We start from the raw sequence: 18,716 nt of genomic DNA on the forward strand, positions 1-18,716 counted from the left end.
CTCTTTATTATATAGGATGATTGAGAATAATTGTTTTTGAAGTTCGTGTGGTAATATGGGAAGAAATTGTTAAGTATTAACTTTTAAAAACCACAGTTTTACATGTTCTTGTTATAAATTATTTTTAATGTTTCTGCTTTATTGAAAATATACATAATCACAATTAAGAAAGTTTTATCTTTGCAGATTAGAATAACATACTTATTTTTTACTATAACAACAATTCAAGAACTGTTATCTTTATCTGAAATCTTAAGTTCTACCATTCTCTGAAGTTTTCAGTAGTGCTACTTGACTTTAGGAGATTCTGTGGGTGGTATGGTACAACATAATTTCTCTGAAATTTTTTCCTTGTCTACTGTTTTGCCTAGGGAAATTTTGGGTTTTAGTTTTTAGAAATAAATTTACTTTTTTATTCAAAGGAAATATTTATTGAGAGGACAACTGAGATTACATTTACATAAGAAAAAGTACCTGGTGTTTACTTAATAATCAAGTTATGAAATGGGGTCACTTTCAGGAGGGGCCTGGCAATATGCAGCTGATAAAAGCGTATTTGCTTTTATCTTTTTTGTTTTAAGCAGGCATTGTCAATTTCATCAAAGTAGAGTTTCACAGAAATACTAATCTATTTTCGAAAACAGTCCCACCTTCTAGAATTCCCTTCCACTTGACTTTTATTGGAGCATCTGAATCTATGACATCTAAAATGCCTCATCTGTATGATCTCAGGATCATGGGCTTTAATTTTTTTTTTTCAGGAATAAGAAAACTGAACTAAAAGCAAGATCATTTATTTTTTGAGACATCTCCATGAAAATGGGCATCTGTTTGCTCAAATATAACTTGTCTCCTTTGTCAGTCTTTACTGTTACATAAACTAAATTAATTGGTGCCATTTTCTCTTTGGGGGTTTTATGTCTATAGTTGAACTAATTTAGGATCACTCTGACCTCTTTGTTCATAAACTGTGTTGTACAAAAATGGGCATTGTCCTTAAGGAATTTTTTTTCCTTGCTAATTTATATTTATTTACTTGAAAAAATTAAACTTTTCCAAGAAAATAAAAAATGCTTTTTAAAAATTTATTAGGTATGTGGTGTATATCAATATTTTGTAATGTCACCTTATGTTTATATTTATAATTTACTTTTTTAAAACTCATGACACTGTGTTTTCTTTATTTTTTTCATTATTCTGCAATTTCAGAGCATGTAACTTCTAATGCCAGCGATAGTGAAAGTAGTTACCGTAAGTGTTTTAAGTTACTTATTCTTTTGTAATCTCAAGTAATATATATTCTTTGGCATTTTTTTCCTTTAGTGATGTGTTCTAAAAACTGAAAATTAAATACTTAATCTTTTAAAATCAGTGAGAGACAACTAAAATTCAGAAAACTTGAAAAAAATATAGAAAAAAATTACATATAGAAGTTACTTTACAAAATTTTAATAAAATACTGAAATCTTTTTTACAAAGAGTGCTATTTGTGAGCATAGTAAATATATGTGTGTGTGTATGTATGTATATCTTTAAAAGGAGTAAATATCTAGTTAAATGAGGGGTAAACCTACATTTTGCCATTTTCTTTAGTACTTACTTTGTTTTAATATGAGCATTAAAATTATTTTTCAGTAATGCTAAATTATAATTGGCTTTATTTCCTTTTTTATTGTGTCACCAGTATTGGTCTGGGTCAAATTATTGTTTATTACCAGCCTTTGGTGAATATAGACATTATGGAGGAAAATTTTTAACAGTTGCTCAAACTATAATACTGATTTTATTTTTGGTGTTTTGTGTTACATTCTGGGTATTACAGTTGACCCTTGAATAGCATGGGTTTGAACTGCACGGGTTCACTTATATGTAGATTTTTTTCAATAAATACCATAAATGTATTTTTTTAAGACTTTCTTAGCATTTTCTTTTCTCTAGTTACTTTACTGTAAGTATTCTTACAGTATATAATACACATAACATACAAAATATGTGCTAATCAACTTTATGTTATTGGTAAGGCTTCCAGTAAATAGTAGGCTACTAGGAGTCAAAAGTTATATGCAGATTTTCAGCTTTGTGGGTACTCAGCATCCCTAACCCCCAAGTTGTTCAAGGGTCTACTGTACATTATTAAGTGAATTCTACAAGCATGTGAAGTTTTTAAACAGATTTGGGCATGGGAGGAGGGGAGAGTACATGAATATTGTCAGTTCTAGCACCTTAAAAATTAAAATGCTTTTCTAACTTTTTTTTTTACTGCTCTCTAATATGAAAGTAATCTTGATTACAGATGAGTATGGCTGCTCAAAAGGTCCATCCTGTTAATATCAGTTCCTACTATTTCTCATGTTGACAATATATACTTTTAATCCTCACTCATTTGATTGGTTATTTTTTTCTGCATAATAGTTAATAGTTTTCCTTTTTTGGTATGGGAATGTGATTTTATATATTTTAGCATTTTATCATAATCATAATTCACCATAGAGTAGTTGAGTAGCTTTCTAGACTAAAAAGAGGTAATGAAAGTATATACTGTCTCATCATTTGCATGAATTATTAGGTGTGGAATATTCAAATTGCATGTTTTTGCTAATATGTAAACCATGTTTTACATACAGTACTTTAAAAAGCAGCTTGTAAATGTGTATTTTATATATTATGGTAATAAACTTAGAACAATGAAATACACTTTTAAAGTAGAAAAGAATATTTATGCCAATATGTAAATTTAAAAGATCTACAGCAGCATACGTATAATATCAACCATTGACAAATTTAGTGAAAAGGTTGTTAAAAGAATTGTGCTAATCCAGGGAAAAAAATCTTTAAATACATTATCCAATATTGATTGCTTTCATGGAACCACTTGAATTAACAGCCCTTCCTATTTGTTTTCTACACATTTGTGTGTGTGTGTGTGTGTGCGTGTGTGTGTTAAGAACTCCTGAAATTGTTAACTCTTTTTTTTAGTTCTTTTTATTAAGTTTTGATTTCTAAACTTTTTTAAACTCTAAACCCTTAATTAATGTTAGAGGATTTAACTTCTAAAATTCTTTTAAGATAAAAGCAAAATATACTTTATCTTCTTTACTGTGTGATTTATTTTGTTTGAAAGAACGGATTTAGTTTTATTTAAAAGCTTTGTTTAGCTTACTTTAAATGTAATTTTTTAATTGAATAAATGAATTATAAGAATAAATGAATTTTTTTTTAATATATTTTATTGATTTTTTACAGAGAGGAAGAGAGAGGGATAGAGAGTTAGAAACATCGATGAGAGAGGAACATCGATCAGCTGCCTCTGTGGGGATGTGCCCGCAATCAAGGTACATGCCCTTGACCGGAATCGAACCTGGGACCCTTGAGTCCGCAGGCCGACGCTCTATCCACTGAGCCAAACCGGTTTCGGCAAGAATAAATGAATTTTTATCAGTGAAATAGTGACAGTAGTTTTACCTCTGCATTAAAAAAAAAAAAATTTTATTGTGCCCTAACTGGTTTGGCTCTGGATAGAGCGTCGGCCTGTGGACTGAAGGGTCTCAGGTTCGATTCCAGTCAAGGGCATGTACCTTGGTTGCGGGCACATCCCCAGTAGGGGGTGTGCAGGAGGCAGCTGATCAATGTTTCTCTCTCATTGATGTTTCTAACTCTCTATCCCTCTCCCTTCCTCTCCATAAGAAAATCAATAAAATATATTTTAAATTTTTTTATTGTAAAATAGTTGTAATTATAAAAATATGTATGTATTCTATTAAATGTTATAACTGACAGGACTAAAATAGCTGCATATTCTTAATAGCTGGATACACATATGTAGAACTGCTCATCAAAGTATTAATCTTTTTAAAATTTAATAGTTCTTAGGTTAATGGGCCATACTTGACATCACAAATGAAATTTTTAAATAGATCTAATGATAATCTGTAAACACAGATAATAGAAAGATACTTATGAAATACATAGCACATTTATATTTTGTTTTTACATTTATCAAACTTACCTTTATGGCTTTGTGATTTGCCACTTTTCTTTTTTACTAAAACTTGCCAGAAATAATTTATAAAGTGCCTTTTTCTATATCTTTGCTATTTCCTTAGCAACGTCCTAGTAATTTTTTATGTTATGTATGAAGAATTAAATTAGCAATAGTTATCTTCACAGATTTTCTTATCTGTATTTTAATCTTCTAATAGGTGGTCAAGAAGAATATGTCTTGTCTTATGAACCAGTGAACCAACAAGAAGGTTTGTGAAGCCTGTTAATGTTTTATAATCTTCTAGAAAAATATACTTTTTAATTTGGGAAATAGGTCTAAATCATACCTCAAAAAAATGTTTTTAGAATTTTACTATATTTTTTTAGTGTATGTATAAATGTGGAACTTTACTATATGTATTTTATGAAATACGGGTTTTAGCCCAGAGTATATTAGAATCTAGTGGTTTTGTATTGGTGTCTTACTTCCTAAGTAATGTCTTTCCAGAGTTCATAAAAGTATTATTCTCCTTCCACTGACCCTTGTTCAAAATCTTGGAAGCATCTTTGATCTTTCTTTGTTCCTTATCTACCTTGTCCAATCAGTTTCTAGGAACTATTATTCTTCTATCATATCTTTCTTATTTATCACCTCCTTGTCATCCCTCCTACCACAATGTTAATTCTGACTGTCATTATCGATGTCTTGTCTTCCAACATGATCCCTTACAATCCAGTATATACACTTCTTAATACTCAGTTGCTTTTTGTCCTTCTTTGACCTGCTTTCTTACAATTTCTACTTCAGAATCATCAGTAGCCCAGTGTGGCTTTGTGGTTGAGTATCAACCCATGCATGTACCAAGAGGTCACCAGTTTGATTCCCAGTAAGGGCACATGCCTGGGTTTTGGGCTCAATCCCCAGCAGGGGGTATGCAGGAGGCAGCTGATTGATGTTGGTGCATCAATGTTTCTATCTCTCCCTCTCCCTTCCTTTCTCTCTAAATTAATAAAAACATTTTTTAAATGATCAGTAAAATACAGCACTATGTTTTCTCATTTGTAATGAGATGATGTTAGCAATGTACATAAACATTATCTGCTAAAATGCTGGATTTAACTTGGTTGAATTATCTATTCTTCCAACAGGAGGTTGATTTAAGCTTAAGAGCTTAGTGAATGCTAATAAACTAGCAAGTTAGGCATCATTGGTGGAAAAAGAAGAAGAAAAATCTTACTATCTATTAAGTAAGATTAGAATCAACAAAGGGAAATGAATAATTAACTATTATTTATGTTCTTTGTTCTTTGGTGAAATAAAATGCATTGATGTTTATTTAGTGTTTATTCCTTTTAACATGCAGTATACTTATCTTGATAGTTAATTACACTCGACCAGTGATTATATTGGGACCTATGAAAGACAGGATAAATGATGACTTGATCTCTGAATTTCCGGACAAGTTTGGATCATGTGTTCCTCGTGAGTAACCCACATAAAAAATCATAATTATCATTCTTAACATTTTGTCACTGTATGTGGTAAAAGTAAACATTATCATTTTTTAGTGGTTTATATAGTTATTTTATCAGTTATTCTTCTACCCTCCATATTATTGTCCTTTTTAAAATTTAAATTAACCTCTGTTGCATTGAACTTTATAAAATAGGTATTTAAGTATAAAATGGATTTGTTGTATGTTTAATACTAAACACTTCAAGTTCTTTCTATTAAAGATACAACTAGACCAAAAAGAGATTATGAGGTAGATGGAAGAGATTATCATTTTGTGACTTCAAGAGAACAGATGGAAAAAGATATCCAGGAACATAAATTCATTGAAGCTGGCCAGTATAACAACCATCTGTATGGAACAAGTGTTCAGTCTGTGCGAGAAGTAGCAGAAAAGGTAAGCATCAAAATGATCCCAGAATACAGTTTCTAATAAGATATGCCTTTGACAGTAGGATAGAAACTTTTAATTCATATTTTTTAAAAAATACAGATATTGAAGAATTGATTAATGTTACTGATTCATTCAACTAAGTAATTTTCGATGGCTTGGGAAAAGACATACAAGATAAAGAAGATTGATGAAATGAAGATAGAAATGATAACTTGAATTTCTCTAAGAAGTTAGATTATTTTAAGGTTCTATACATTTGCTAGAGATAGACCTTGTGTTTCCAACAACTAGCATAATTAAGGAGCTAAGATCAGCAATGTCAATCAGTAAAAATAAACCAGGTGTTCAAGATAAGTGTAGTTGCTGCTGGTACTGAAACTAGACAGAAATTTCTCCTAAAGAGTCAATTAATAAAAGACCATGTAAAAAATATTCAACAATACCATAACAGCAAGAAATTATCAGAAAGCATCCTTCAGGGTAGTATGATGACTTATTGACATTGAGTTAAAACAGTTTTAAAGTGAAGCCAAAGTGTGTCCCAGACATCATACTATGCTTAAAACACTACTTGGGTCTTGAAAATAACCATCAAGTTATTTTATACCTTCAAAACTAGTTGTTTAAAATTCAGTCATATTATACCAACAAAATGTAAAGCATTAATTCAGCACCTCAGTTTTCCATCTGTAAATAATACTTTTTCTATAAAAGGTTTGGTTAATTATTATTAGTTTTTAAAATTGAAAAAATGAAAATGTGTGTGATGGCAAAAATGTGGGAAAATAGGAAATCTTAGATATTTTTAGAGGAGATAGAAATTAAAAGGACTTCTAAGAACAGTTTGGCAGTACCTACTAAATGCACATATCATATGACTCAGATATTCTACTTCTTGGTATCTTGGTAGAGATTCATACATGAGGATCTAAGGATGTTCATAGTACCAACCACTTTAATAGTGAAAAATTAGAATCAACAAAGGGAAATGGATAATTAACTATTATTTATTCATGCAGTGGGATACAACAGCTAGAATGAATAAACTAATATATGTACTAGTTAAGTGTATCTACATTATAAATCTCAAAATTATAATGAATGAGTGAAATTGCAAAGGATATATGCAGTATGATACTATGTATGTAAACTTTTTTTTTAATATATTTTATTGATTTTTTTACAGAGAGGAAGGGAGAGGGATAGAGAGCTAGAAACATCGATGAGAGAGAAATATCGACCAGCTGCCTCCTGCACACCCCCTACCGGGGATGTGCACGCAACCAATGTACATGCCCTTGACCGGAATCGAACCCGGGACCTTTCAGTCCGCAGGCCAACGCTCTATCCACTGAGCCAAACCGGTTTCGGCTGTATGTAAACTTTTAATAACATAAAACAGCCTATATAGTTAATGGATACATATTTAATAAACGTAAAAACATGCATGGGAATGATACATCTGCTTCAGGAGTATATACAGCCAGTAGCCAGTGGTTTTCCTTTGGGAAGAGTGGGCAGGAAATTGTAGCTTTAATTTTATTTGTAATGTTGTATTTATTGCAAATTTATTACAAATTCAGCCCAGCCGGAGTAGCTCAGTGGTTGAGTGTTGATCTATGAACCAGGAGGTCAAGGTTCAATTCCAGGTCAGGAAACATGCCTGGGTTCTGGTCTCAATCCCCAATGTGGGGCACGCAGGAGGCAGTTGATCAGTAATACTCTCTCATTGTTGATGTTTCAATCTCTCGCACTCCCTTCCTCTCTGAAGTCAATAAAAATATTTTTTAATTAAAATAACCACACCCTCAGTCTAACTGAAAAACTGATAATAACCAAACTTCAAATTACTAGTAAATTGAAAAGTTAACAACAAATCACAGCAAGCTACTTCTTGTGCAAACCTTGTGGAGAAGAAAATAATTAGAAGTTCCACAAAGTAGAAATATTACAATTAATACTCAGCTCACGATGCAAGAAAAATCTATAGGTTGTTAGAAAATTAAAAACAAAAAGGCCCAGACAACTGGAAATTTTAAAACCACCTGTTAACTCTTAAATGAAAGAGAAAATACAGAATTTCTTTAAAATAATAATGAAATAGTACATATCAGAATTTATAGGATACATAAAAAACCATGATTAAAGGAAAATTTACTACCTTAAAATTTTTTCAAACAAGAAAAGAATGAATAAATATACTAAATCCCAAGTCACATAGTATAAATAAAAGTGCAGATTACGTGGAATGCTGAGAAATAATAAGGTCAGAGAAGAAACTAGTAAAAAGAAAACAGAAAAACAATAGATAAAATGTTTATTTTTTTACAAGATCAGTGTCATTGATAAAACTTTAAACAGACACAAATTACCAATATCAGGAATGAAAGAAGTGACAGAATCTACAAATGTTAAAGGGGAAAAAAATCAGAGGATATTAGAAACAACTCTTTACCACTAAGTAATTTAGATGAAATGGATAAATTCCTAGGAAGAAATAAAGCTCACTCAAGTAGAAATAGATCATTTGAATAGCCCTATATCTTTAATAAAATTGATTTTTACTTAAAAATCTTCCCACAAAGAAAACCCCAGATCTAGATGGCTTCACTAATAAATTCTACCAAACATTTAAGGAAGAAATAATACCCATTTTCTACATAAAATTTCAAAGGTGGGAACACTTCCCAACACATTCTGAGAGTCCAGCATTACCTAGATTTCAAATTTGACAACACATTACAAAAAAAACGGCAGACTGATATCCCTCATGAATATAAATGCAGAAATTCTAAACAAAATGTTAGCAAATTGAGTCTAACAATATATAAAAACTAGGGGCCCGGTGCATGAAATTCATTGGGGGGGGGCAGGTGGGTCCCTCAGCACTCTCTCCAATCTGGGGGCCCTCAGGGGATGTCCTACTGATGGCTTAGGCCTGCTCCCCGTGGTTCTCTGCTCTCTGTGGACCTGCCTGCTTGACGCCACCACAGGCCCTGGTATCTGCTTTCTGTGGGGGCCTGCTTGCCCTTAGCCACCGGGGCTAGGGGCAAGCAGGGCCCTGTTGTCTGCTCTCTGTGGGGGCCCTGCGGGGGACTGCTTGTCCCTTGCTGCCACGGCCAGGGGCAAGCAGGGACCTGCTGTCTGCTCGCTCATTGCGGGGGATATTCCTGCCCCGTTCCTGGACGCTTGTGTGCGCGCCAGCTCAGAGCACCTGGGTCCTGAGGATGTTCCTGCCCCACCCCCGGCTGCTCTGCACCTGCATGTGTAGGCCCGGAGTGGCCGGAGGGTCATTCTGGGACCCCAGCCACTCCGGGCCTATGCGCAGGCCTACAGGCTCAGAGCGGCCTGGCTCCCGAGGACGCCTGTCCCCAGGATGCAGGCTGCTTGGTGCCGGTGCGCGCGCAAGTGGCCACCCCAACCCCCAGTTGCTCCGTGCTTGCGTATGCAAATTAACCTGCTATCTTTGTTGGGTTAATTTGCGTAATCCTGGTTGGCTGGTGTTCATTGCGGAGATACGGTCAATTTGCATATTTCTCTCTTATTAATGTAGAAGGTAATATGTCATGACCAAGTAGTGTTTATCCCAAGAATGCAAGGGACATTTAAATATTAGAAAATCAGTCAATGTAACTAAAAAAGGAAAACCGTATGATCACTTGCTTAGTTCAGGAAAAGCGTTTGACAAAATCAGCATCAATTCTTTTTTTTTCTTTTTTCTTTTTTTTTTTTTCTTTTTTACAGAAAGGAAGGGAGAGGGATAGAGAGTTAGAAACATTGATGAGAGAGAAACAATCAGCTGCCGCCTGCACACCCCCAACTGGGGATGTGCCCACAGCCAAGGTACATGCCCTTGACTGGAATCGACCCTGGGACCCTTCAGTCTGCAGGCCAACGCTCTATCCACTGAGCCAAACCAGTTAGAGCTCAGCATCAGTTCTTGATTAAAACTCTCCACAAACCAAGAATAGAAGATAACCTTCTCAAATTGATAAACAATATTCCACAGGGATATTTTTCCATTGATTTTTAGAGAGAGTGAAAGGGAAGGGGAGAGACAGAGAGACACATCTATTGGTTGCCTCCCTTACACGCTCTAACCTGGGGCTGGGTATTGAGCCTGCAACTGAGGTACGCACCCTTGACAGGAATCGAACCCAGGACCCTTCAGTCCACAGGCCATCCCTGTATCCACTGAGCCAAACCGGCTAGGGCACCACTTATTTTTAACATTATACTAGAGGTTCTAGCCAGTACAATAAGGCAAAAGAAAGAAATAAAACTCATGCAGATTGTAAAGGAAGAAGTAAAATTGTATTTGCAAATGACATGATGGTCTATATCAGTGTTCGGCAAACTCATTAGTCAACAGAGCCAAATACCAACAGTACAACGATTGAAATTTCTTTTGAGAGCCAAATTTTTTAAACTTAAACTTCTTCTAATGCCACTTCTTCAAAATAGACTCGCCCAGGCCGTGGTATTTTGTGGAAGAGCCACACTCAAGGGGCCAAAGAGCTGCATGTGGCTCGCAAACCGCAGTTTGCCGACCGCTGGTCTATATAAAAAATCTGATAGAATCTACCAAAAAAAAAAAAATAGAAAGGAAGCTACTAGAGCCTAAGCTGATGTGGCTCGGTTGGAGCATTATCCCATATTATCCTATACACTGAAAGGTTGTGGATTTGATTCCTGGTCAGGGCACATAACCTGGACTGTGGGTTCAATCCCTGGTCGGGTGCGTACGGGAGTCAACTGATCAATGTTTCTCTCATTCTCTATCTCCCCGCTACCCGCCAGTAATTTGGCCAAAATAAAAAATAAAAATAAACATTTTTTAAGCTACTAGAACTAATGAGTTTAGCAAAGTTTAAGGATACAAAAATCAGTTGTATTTCTATATACCAGACCAATCATAAATTGAAATATTAAAAACAATATTATTTACTGTGGCATCAAAAAATATTAAATACTTAGAGATAAAGCTGACAAAAGATATTGAGACCAATACACTGAAAATTCCAAAGCATTGCTCAGAGAATTAAAGACCTAAATAAATGGAGAGATACACCGTGTTCATGGATTGAAGACTCAATATTGCAGAGCTATCAGTTCTGTCTAAGCTAATTTATATATGAACACAATCCCAATAAAAAATACCTACCAGCTTTATTATGGGACTTGGTAAGTCAAATTGAAGTTTATATGAGAAGCAAGTACAATACAAAAAAGCTACAAGGGATTCCAGCCCTATCATATTAAAACATACTATAAAGTCTTCTTAATTAAAACCTAGTATAGTACTGTCACATGAATAGACAAACAGACCAGTAGAACAGAAAAGAGAATCCAGGCAAGACCCAAATGTATATGAAAATATAGTATACTAGAGGCCTGGTGCACGAAATTCGTGCACAGGGGCGGGGGGGTCCCTCAGCCTGGCCTGCACTCTCTTGCCTGCAAGTGGACAGCCCCCTTGCAGTCAGGGATCCCTCTCACAATCCGGGACCCCTCGCTCCTTACCACATACCTGCTCACTGCTCCTTAGCGCTGCCGCAAAGGCGGAGCGGCTTCCACCACCACCACTGCACTCACCAGCCGTGAGCCCGGTTTCTGGCTGAGCAGCGCTCTCCCAGTGGGAGCACACTGACCACCAGGGGGCAGCTCCTGCATTGAGCGTCTGCCCCCTGGTGTTCAGTGCACATCATAGCGACTGGTTGTTCTGCCATTCGGTCGATTTGCATATTAGGGTTTTATTATATAGGATGTTGAAGGTGCAATCTCCAGTCACCAGGGCTTTTAATAAAAGACTTTTTGGTAAATAGTGCTGGGACGACTAGAAATAAGTTAATTAATTTAAAACCACACTTCACGCTATACACAAACGTTGACTGTAATACAATTGACAGAAGAAAATATAACCTAGTCATAGTGCAAGTATTTAACTATGAATTAAAATTCGGATCCAATAAAAGACTGATAAATTTGACCACATTAAAAATAAAAATGGTTTTTACTTATCAAAAAAAGCTTTTCCAAAAACTATTGGAAAATAGTTACCAAAGTCAAAAAGCAACTGACAGAAAAAAATTGCAAGCAAGGGGCTGATATTCCAAATATATAAAGAACTCTTAAAAATTAAGGAAATAGAGACCAAAAATCTAATAAAATAATAGACAAAAAGATATGAATACACAATTCACACAAAAATAAGATATAGAAAGAATAAATTAGAAACTAATGAGATTGGTTAGCTACAGAGGAAGGGGTAGAAAAGGATGGGAGATGGAAATGAAGAGAAAGGATGAAGGTGTGACATTTCTTCAAGGATACCTTTTTATATAATTTTGACTTTTAGAACTATGTTAACATTTTATACATTTTTTAAAAATAAAAAGGAAAGGTGAGGGAAATGAAAAATGATATACAAACAGGAACTAAATTAACTATATTTCAAACGAATCACTGCATTAAAGAGGAGGGGAAGAGAAGAGAGTCTTAATCACAATAATCCTGAATTACAGGCTAAATACAAAAATATCTGTAAACAAATATTGAACTCTTTTGTTTTTCAGAGTGGTATGAGCTAACAGTTATGAAACTAATGTATATTCTAGAGTTGAGCAAATTAATATATTGACAATAATGAGAGCCAGGTTTTTTTGTTTTTTTTGTTTTGTTTTAATATATTTTATTGATTTTTTACAGAGAGGAAGGGGGAGGGATAGAGAATTAGAAACATAGATCAGCTGCCTCCTGCACACCCCCTACTGGTGATGTGCCCGCAACCAAGGTACATGCCCTTGACCAGAATCGAACCTGGGACCTTTCAGTCCGCAGGCCGACGCTCTATCCACTGAGCCAAACCTGTTTCGGCGAGAGTCAGGTTTCTTAATGTATTTTCATTCCTTTTTAAACGTAATATTTGAGAATGGAAAATTAATTATTCATAGTCATTATTCATTGTCTTTATTTAATTTGCTAACAAAAAATGACAAGTTTGCTTAAAGTGACAGGTTCCAAAAATATCATAATTCTAATTCTGTACCTATAGGAAATATATCTTTGATATTATTGAAAATATTTGTTTCACTTGTTTTTCTTTTTTATTCCCTCTATTTTAGGGCAAACACTGTATCCTCGATGTGTCTGGAAATGCCATAAAGAGATTACAGATTGCACAACTTTACCCAATCTCCATTTTTATTAAGCCCAAATCCGTGGAAAATATCATGTAAGTGAAATAAGACACAGGCTCAAAGTAGAGATTCAGTATCTATCACTTATTAGTTTAGGTAATTTACTTAACCTCCCTGTATCTTAGTTTCTTTATCTGTAAAATGGAGAAATTAATAGTATACCCACCTCTTAGGATTGTTGTGAAGATTAAGTAAGCACTCTGTGATATAAACTATCATCATCACCAACATTAATATACTTAAGTATAAGGGAACATGTATTAGAATTTTAAATTTAAATAGTCACATTTGGCTAATACCCACTGAATGGAGCAGCAGTACAGCTCTGAGTAACCATTAAGAAATAAAATGTTGTATAATAGAGGGCAAGAAATACAATTTAAATAAAAACTAAAAGAAGACAGAAAAGGGCAAATAAAAACATTGTAGGCGGGGCAAAAAGAATACAGATAATAATATGGTATAAATGAACTCAAATATTTCATCAATTAAATGATAGACTAAATAGTCCAGTTAAAGAACAAAGATCATCAGAATGGATGAAGAAAAAACAATTGTATGTTGCTTTTGCAGAAGAGGAAAAAATACTTTCCTTCTACTCTTCTAGGTTCTAAGCTGTGTCTCTGTAACAAAAGACAGATTAACAAGAGAAAAGCTTACAGATTTAATTTTTTCATGGCATAGAAGCCTTCATAAGAAAATGAAGATCCAAAGAAATGGTTAAACCTGAGCATTTTTATACTAGGTTTGACAAAGAGTAGAAAGTCACAGGAAAATGTGATAGGATATGAGCTCAGAGTAGTAAACTAGAGGAAACTTACCAAGGCCTGTTCATTCAAATTCCTCTTAGCATCCCTCCAGGAATGCTGCTTTTCTCCAGGTATAGGGAGGTCATCTCTCACATGAGGATCTTATGCCCTACTTCAGGGGTAGGTCGGAGTTCTTCCTGCACCTGTCATTTTTCAAATTCCTTTATCTTAATATATGCAGTATACCAAGTCACCATATTTTGTCATAGTGTGTATGAAACCTCTCACCTATATGTTGCTTTCATAAGGCACACCTTAAATATTAAGCTATGGAAAGACCAAAAGTAAGAGAATAGAAAAAAGATATACCATGCAAAAATTAAAGGCAAGCTGGTTTATATTACTATATCAAAGTATAGTTTAAAGCAAGAAGTATTAATAAAGATATAAAAGAGCAATTTTACAAAAATAAAAGTTTCACTCTATCAGGAAGATCTATTTAGACATTTATTTGCATTTAATAGCCCAGTTTCAAAATATATAAAGCACAAATAGACAACTGTACAGGAAAAGAAAAATCCCCAATCATAGTGGGAGAACTTAACACATCAGTCAGAAAGTAATAGAATAAGAAAACAAACAAAAAATCACTAAGGATATAGGACAGCACATATTTCAAACTTTACCTTACATATGTAGAACACTAACTACACTTGACATCAGCAAAATTTACACATTTATTTGAAGCGTGCATAAAATTACCAAAACTAATCTTATGCTAAGCTACAGAATACAAATGATTGAAAACAAATATTCTCTGACCATTATGAAATTAAAACAGAAATCAATAATGAAAAGATCACTAGAAAATTCCCATGTATTTGGGGTTTATGCATTATACTTCTGAATGGGTCAAAAAAGAAATCAGCCTAAATTAATAAATGTTTTTAACTAAATGAGAAATCAGCCTAAATTAATAAGTATTTTGAACTAAATGCTAATGAAATTGTCAAGTAAATAAACTTGGAGGATCTAGCACCCTTGCTAATGGAAATCTATAACCGTAAGTATTAGGAAAGAATGCTAGAAGTCAAATATTAGGAATAAATGTTGAAAATCTAAGATCTTGAGAAATTAGAAAAACGCCAGTCAATTAAACTCAAAGAAGGTAGAATTTAATGAAATAGAAAACAAAATTATGGTAGAAAGGATCAACAAAACCAAAAATATTGTCTTTGAAAATACTGTAAAATGTTAATAAGAAAGACTAAGGAAAGAAAATAAAGAAGGCATAAATAATACGAGGAATTAAAATGGGAATATCATTACACATTCAATAGACATTAAAAAGGTTAGCACAGGCAATCAGTGAGCAAAGGACTTGGACACTTCACAAAAGGGGATATCCAGATAGTCAGTAAACATGAGATATGGTGATCAATTAATCATGGAAATGTAAGTTAAAACCACAGTGACATAATCTACCACCCACACGCTGAAAGAAAATGTCAAATGTTGGCAAGGATATAGAGCAACTGAAACTCATAACACTACTTTGTAAACTGTTCATAGTATCTTCTAAAGCTGGACATACACATAACTTAAGAACTAGAAGTCTCATTCCTAGATATGTACTCAATAGAAATGTTTACAGATGTTTACCAAAGACATGTACTAGGTTGTTGACAGAAATACTATTCAAAATAATCAAAACATTGAAACTATCCAAATGCCCATCAGTGAATACATAAATAAATTATGACATAGTCACACAATGAAATATTCTGCAGCAGTGATTTTCAACTTTTTTCATCTCATGGCACACATAAACTAATTACTAAAATTCTGCAGCACACCCAAAAATAAATTTTTGCTGATCTGACAAAAAAATGCATAATTTTGATTCATTTACACCGAATGACTATTGTGCTGGCTGTTGTCACTGTTTTTTATTTAATACTAAGGGAAAAGAGGTCAATGCCCTTAACTAAATAGTCAGGTAATGCATGTTTTAAAAATTCTTGTGGTATACAGGTTGAAAATTTATGTTCTATAGCAATGAAAATGAGCAGTCTCCACTACACACAAAAGTATATCCATACCTCAGAGCTATTGTAGGTTCAGTTCCAGACCAACACAATAAAGCAAATATTACAATAAAGCAAATCACAAGTTTTTAGTTTCCCAGTACATACAAAAGTTTTGTTTACACTATATTATAGTCTATTAAGTGTGCAGTAGCATTATGTCTAAAGAAACAATGTACATACCTTAATTAAAAAACACTTTATTGCTAAAAATGCTAACCATCATCGAAGCCTTCAGCAAGTCATAATCTTTTTGACAGTGAAGTGTCTTGCCTGGATGTGACAGTTGCTGAATGACCAGGGTGCTGGTTGTTAAAGGCTGGGGTGGCTATGGCAGTTTCTTAAAATAAAACAACAGTGAAGTCTCCCATATCGATTGACTCTTTCATGAATGGCTTCTCTTGTAACCTGCAATGCTGTTTAATAGCATTTTACCCACAGTAGAACTTCTTTCAAAAGAATAAACTGCCCTAGCCAGCTTGGCTCAGTGGATAGAGACTGTGGACTGAAGGGTCGCAGGTTTGATTCTGGTCAAGGGGCATATGCCTGGTTTGCAGGCTCGATCCCCAGTAGGGGACATGTAGGAGGCAGCCGATCAATGATTCTCTCTCATCATTGATGTTTTTCTCTCTCTCCCTATCTCTTCCTCTCTGAAATCAATAAAGATATATACTGAGTGGCCAGATTATTATGATCTCTGAACGCATAATAATCTGGCCACTCAGTGTATTTTTTTAAAAAAGAATATCCTATTAAGTGAAAAACAACACTTTTTAAAAATTAATAAATAGAAATAAAAGGTTTTTAAAAAATTAGAGTAAACTGCTACTTTATTAACTAAGTTTATGTATATTCTAAATCCTTGGTTATCATTTCAACAATCTTCACAGTGTCTTCACCAGGAGTAGATTCCATCTCAATAAACCACTTTCTTTGTTCATCCATATGAAGCAACTCCTCATCCATTTGTTTTATCGTGAGATTATAAAAGGAGAAAGTTTTACAATAATAGTCGGAGACTTCAATTCCCCACTCACAGTAATGGATAGAACAACCAGACAAAATAAGTAAACAAATGGAGGACTTAAACCACACAATAAATCAGCTAGACCTAATAGACACATACAGAACACTCTACCCAACAACAACAGATTACAGGATGGAGCCAAGGTAGGTTTATAGTTCTTTGTATGGAAAATAATACAAGAATAGCTGTTTTTTGTACTCACAACTATAACCTACTTTTGCCCCATCCTATATACATTCTCATTTGCACATGGGACATTTTCCAGGATAGACCATAGGTGGCAAAATGCCTAAATAGATTTTAAAATATAAGTATCATAAAAGTATATTTTTTGATTACAGTAGGTTGAATTTAGATATCAAAAGTAAGACTGGATATTTGACAAAATTGTGGAAATTAAGCAGTGGATCAAAGAAGAAATCACATGAGAAATTAGAAAATATTTAAGAGATGAATGAAAACAGTAACAACATGAAAATGTGTGGTACACAGCAAAAGCAGTGCTAAAGGTAATTTATAGCTATAAATGCTTACATTAAAAAGCAAGAAAGCACTAGCCAGTGGTCTTCAGTGGTTAGAGCATCAGTTCTCACACCTAAGGATCTCAGGTTTGATTCCCAGTCAAGGGCATGTACTTAGGTTGTAGATTCACTCCCTGTCCCCAGTTGGGGCACATACAGGAGGCAGCCAGTCGATGTGTCCTTCTCACATCGATGTTTCTCTCTCTTTCTCTTCCCCTCCCACTCTCCTTCTCTTTCTTCCAGTCTCTTTGAAAAGCAATGGAAAAAATATTCTCCAAAAAGCAAGAAAGATGTCAAATTAACAACCTAACTATAACTTAAGGACCTAAAAAAAGAAGAACAAAACCCAAAACTAACAGAAGGAAGGGAATAAAGATTAGAGCAGAGATCAACAAAATAGAAAACAGTAGAGAAAAATCAGTGAAACCAAAAGTTTGTTCTTCAAAAAGATGGGCAAAAAATGACAAACATTTCGCTAGACTGATTAAGGGGGAAAAGACTCAAATTACTAGAATATGAAATGAAACTGGTGACATTACTACTGATTCTACAGAAATAAAATGACTATAAGAGTACTATGAACAATTGAGCACCAAAAGAAATGGGTAAATTCCTAGAAACATAAAACCTACCAAGACTAAATCACAAAGAAATAGAAAATCTAAATCAACCTATAACTAGTAAGGAAACTGAATCAGTAATTAACTCCCAACAAAGAAGCATCCTGAACCAGATGTCTTCACTGGTGAGTTTGACCAAATATTTTTAAAAGGTCTACTGCAAATCCTCAAACTTTTTCAAAAAATTGAAGAGAGAATATATCCTAACTCATTCTATGAAGGCAGTATTACCCTGATACAAAGACACTATAAGGAAAGAAAACTACATTGCTGCAAAGATCCTCAACATTATACTAGCAACCTAAATTCAGCAGTATATTAAAAGGATTATACTCGATGACAAAGTAGAATTTATTTCTGGAATGTAAGGATGATTTGACATGAAAATCAAACATAATAAACCACATCAGCAAAATGAAAGGTAAAATCCATACAATCATCTCAACTAATGCAGGTACAGCATTTGACAATACTCTTACTCTCTCATGATAAAAACACTCAACAAAATAGGAAGAGAAGGAAACTACTTTAATATAAAAGCCATGAATTAAAAAAGCCACAGTAAAAGAGTGAAAGCTTTTTCTCTAAGGTTAGGAACAAGGCAAGGATGCCTGCTTTTCACCAT

The 18,716-nt window shown here is 34.1% G+C and overlaps 1 protein-coding gene across 9 annotated transcripts in view; it reads left to right on the plus strand.

The window, feature by feature from the left end:
- Positions 1-18,716, plus strand: part of DLG1 (discs large MAGUK scaffold protein 1) — a 254,396-nt gene that overhangs the window by 226,487 nt on the left and 9,193 nt on the right. For all 9 annotated transcript variants that reach the window (XM_079766511.1, XM_079766513.1, XM_079766510.1 and 6 more), the window contains 5 exons: positions 1,210-1,251; positions 4,200-4,250; positions 5,363-5,464; positions 5,719-5,891; positions 13,013-13,122. In XM_079766511.1, the coding sequence (XP_079622637.1) occupies positions 1,210-1,251; positions 4,200-4,250; positions 5,363-5,464; positions 5,719-5,891; positions 13,013-13,122 (478 nt within the window). The remainder of the gene's footprint in view (positions 1-1,209; positions 1,252-4,199; positions 4,251-5,362; positions 5,465-5,718; positions 5,892-13,012; positions 13,123-18,716) is intronic.

The sequence above is a fragment of the Cnephaeus nilssonii genome (genome assembly GCF_951640355.1).
Source record: "Cnephaeus nilssonii genome assembly, chromosome: 3".
Lineage (NCBI taxonomy): Eukaryota > Metazoa > Chordata > Mammalia > Chiroptera > Vespertilionidae > Cnephaeus > Cnephaeus nilssonii.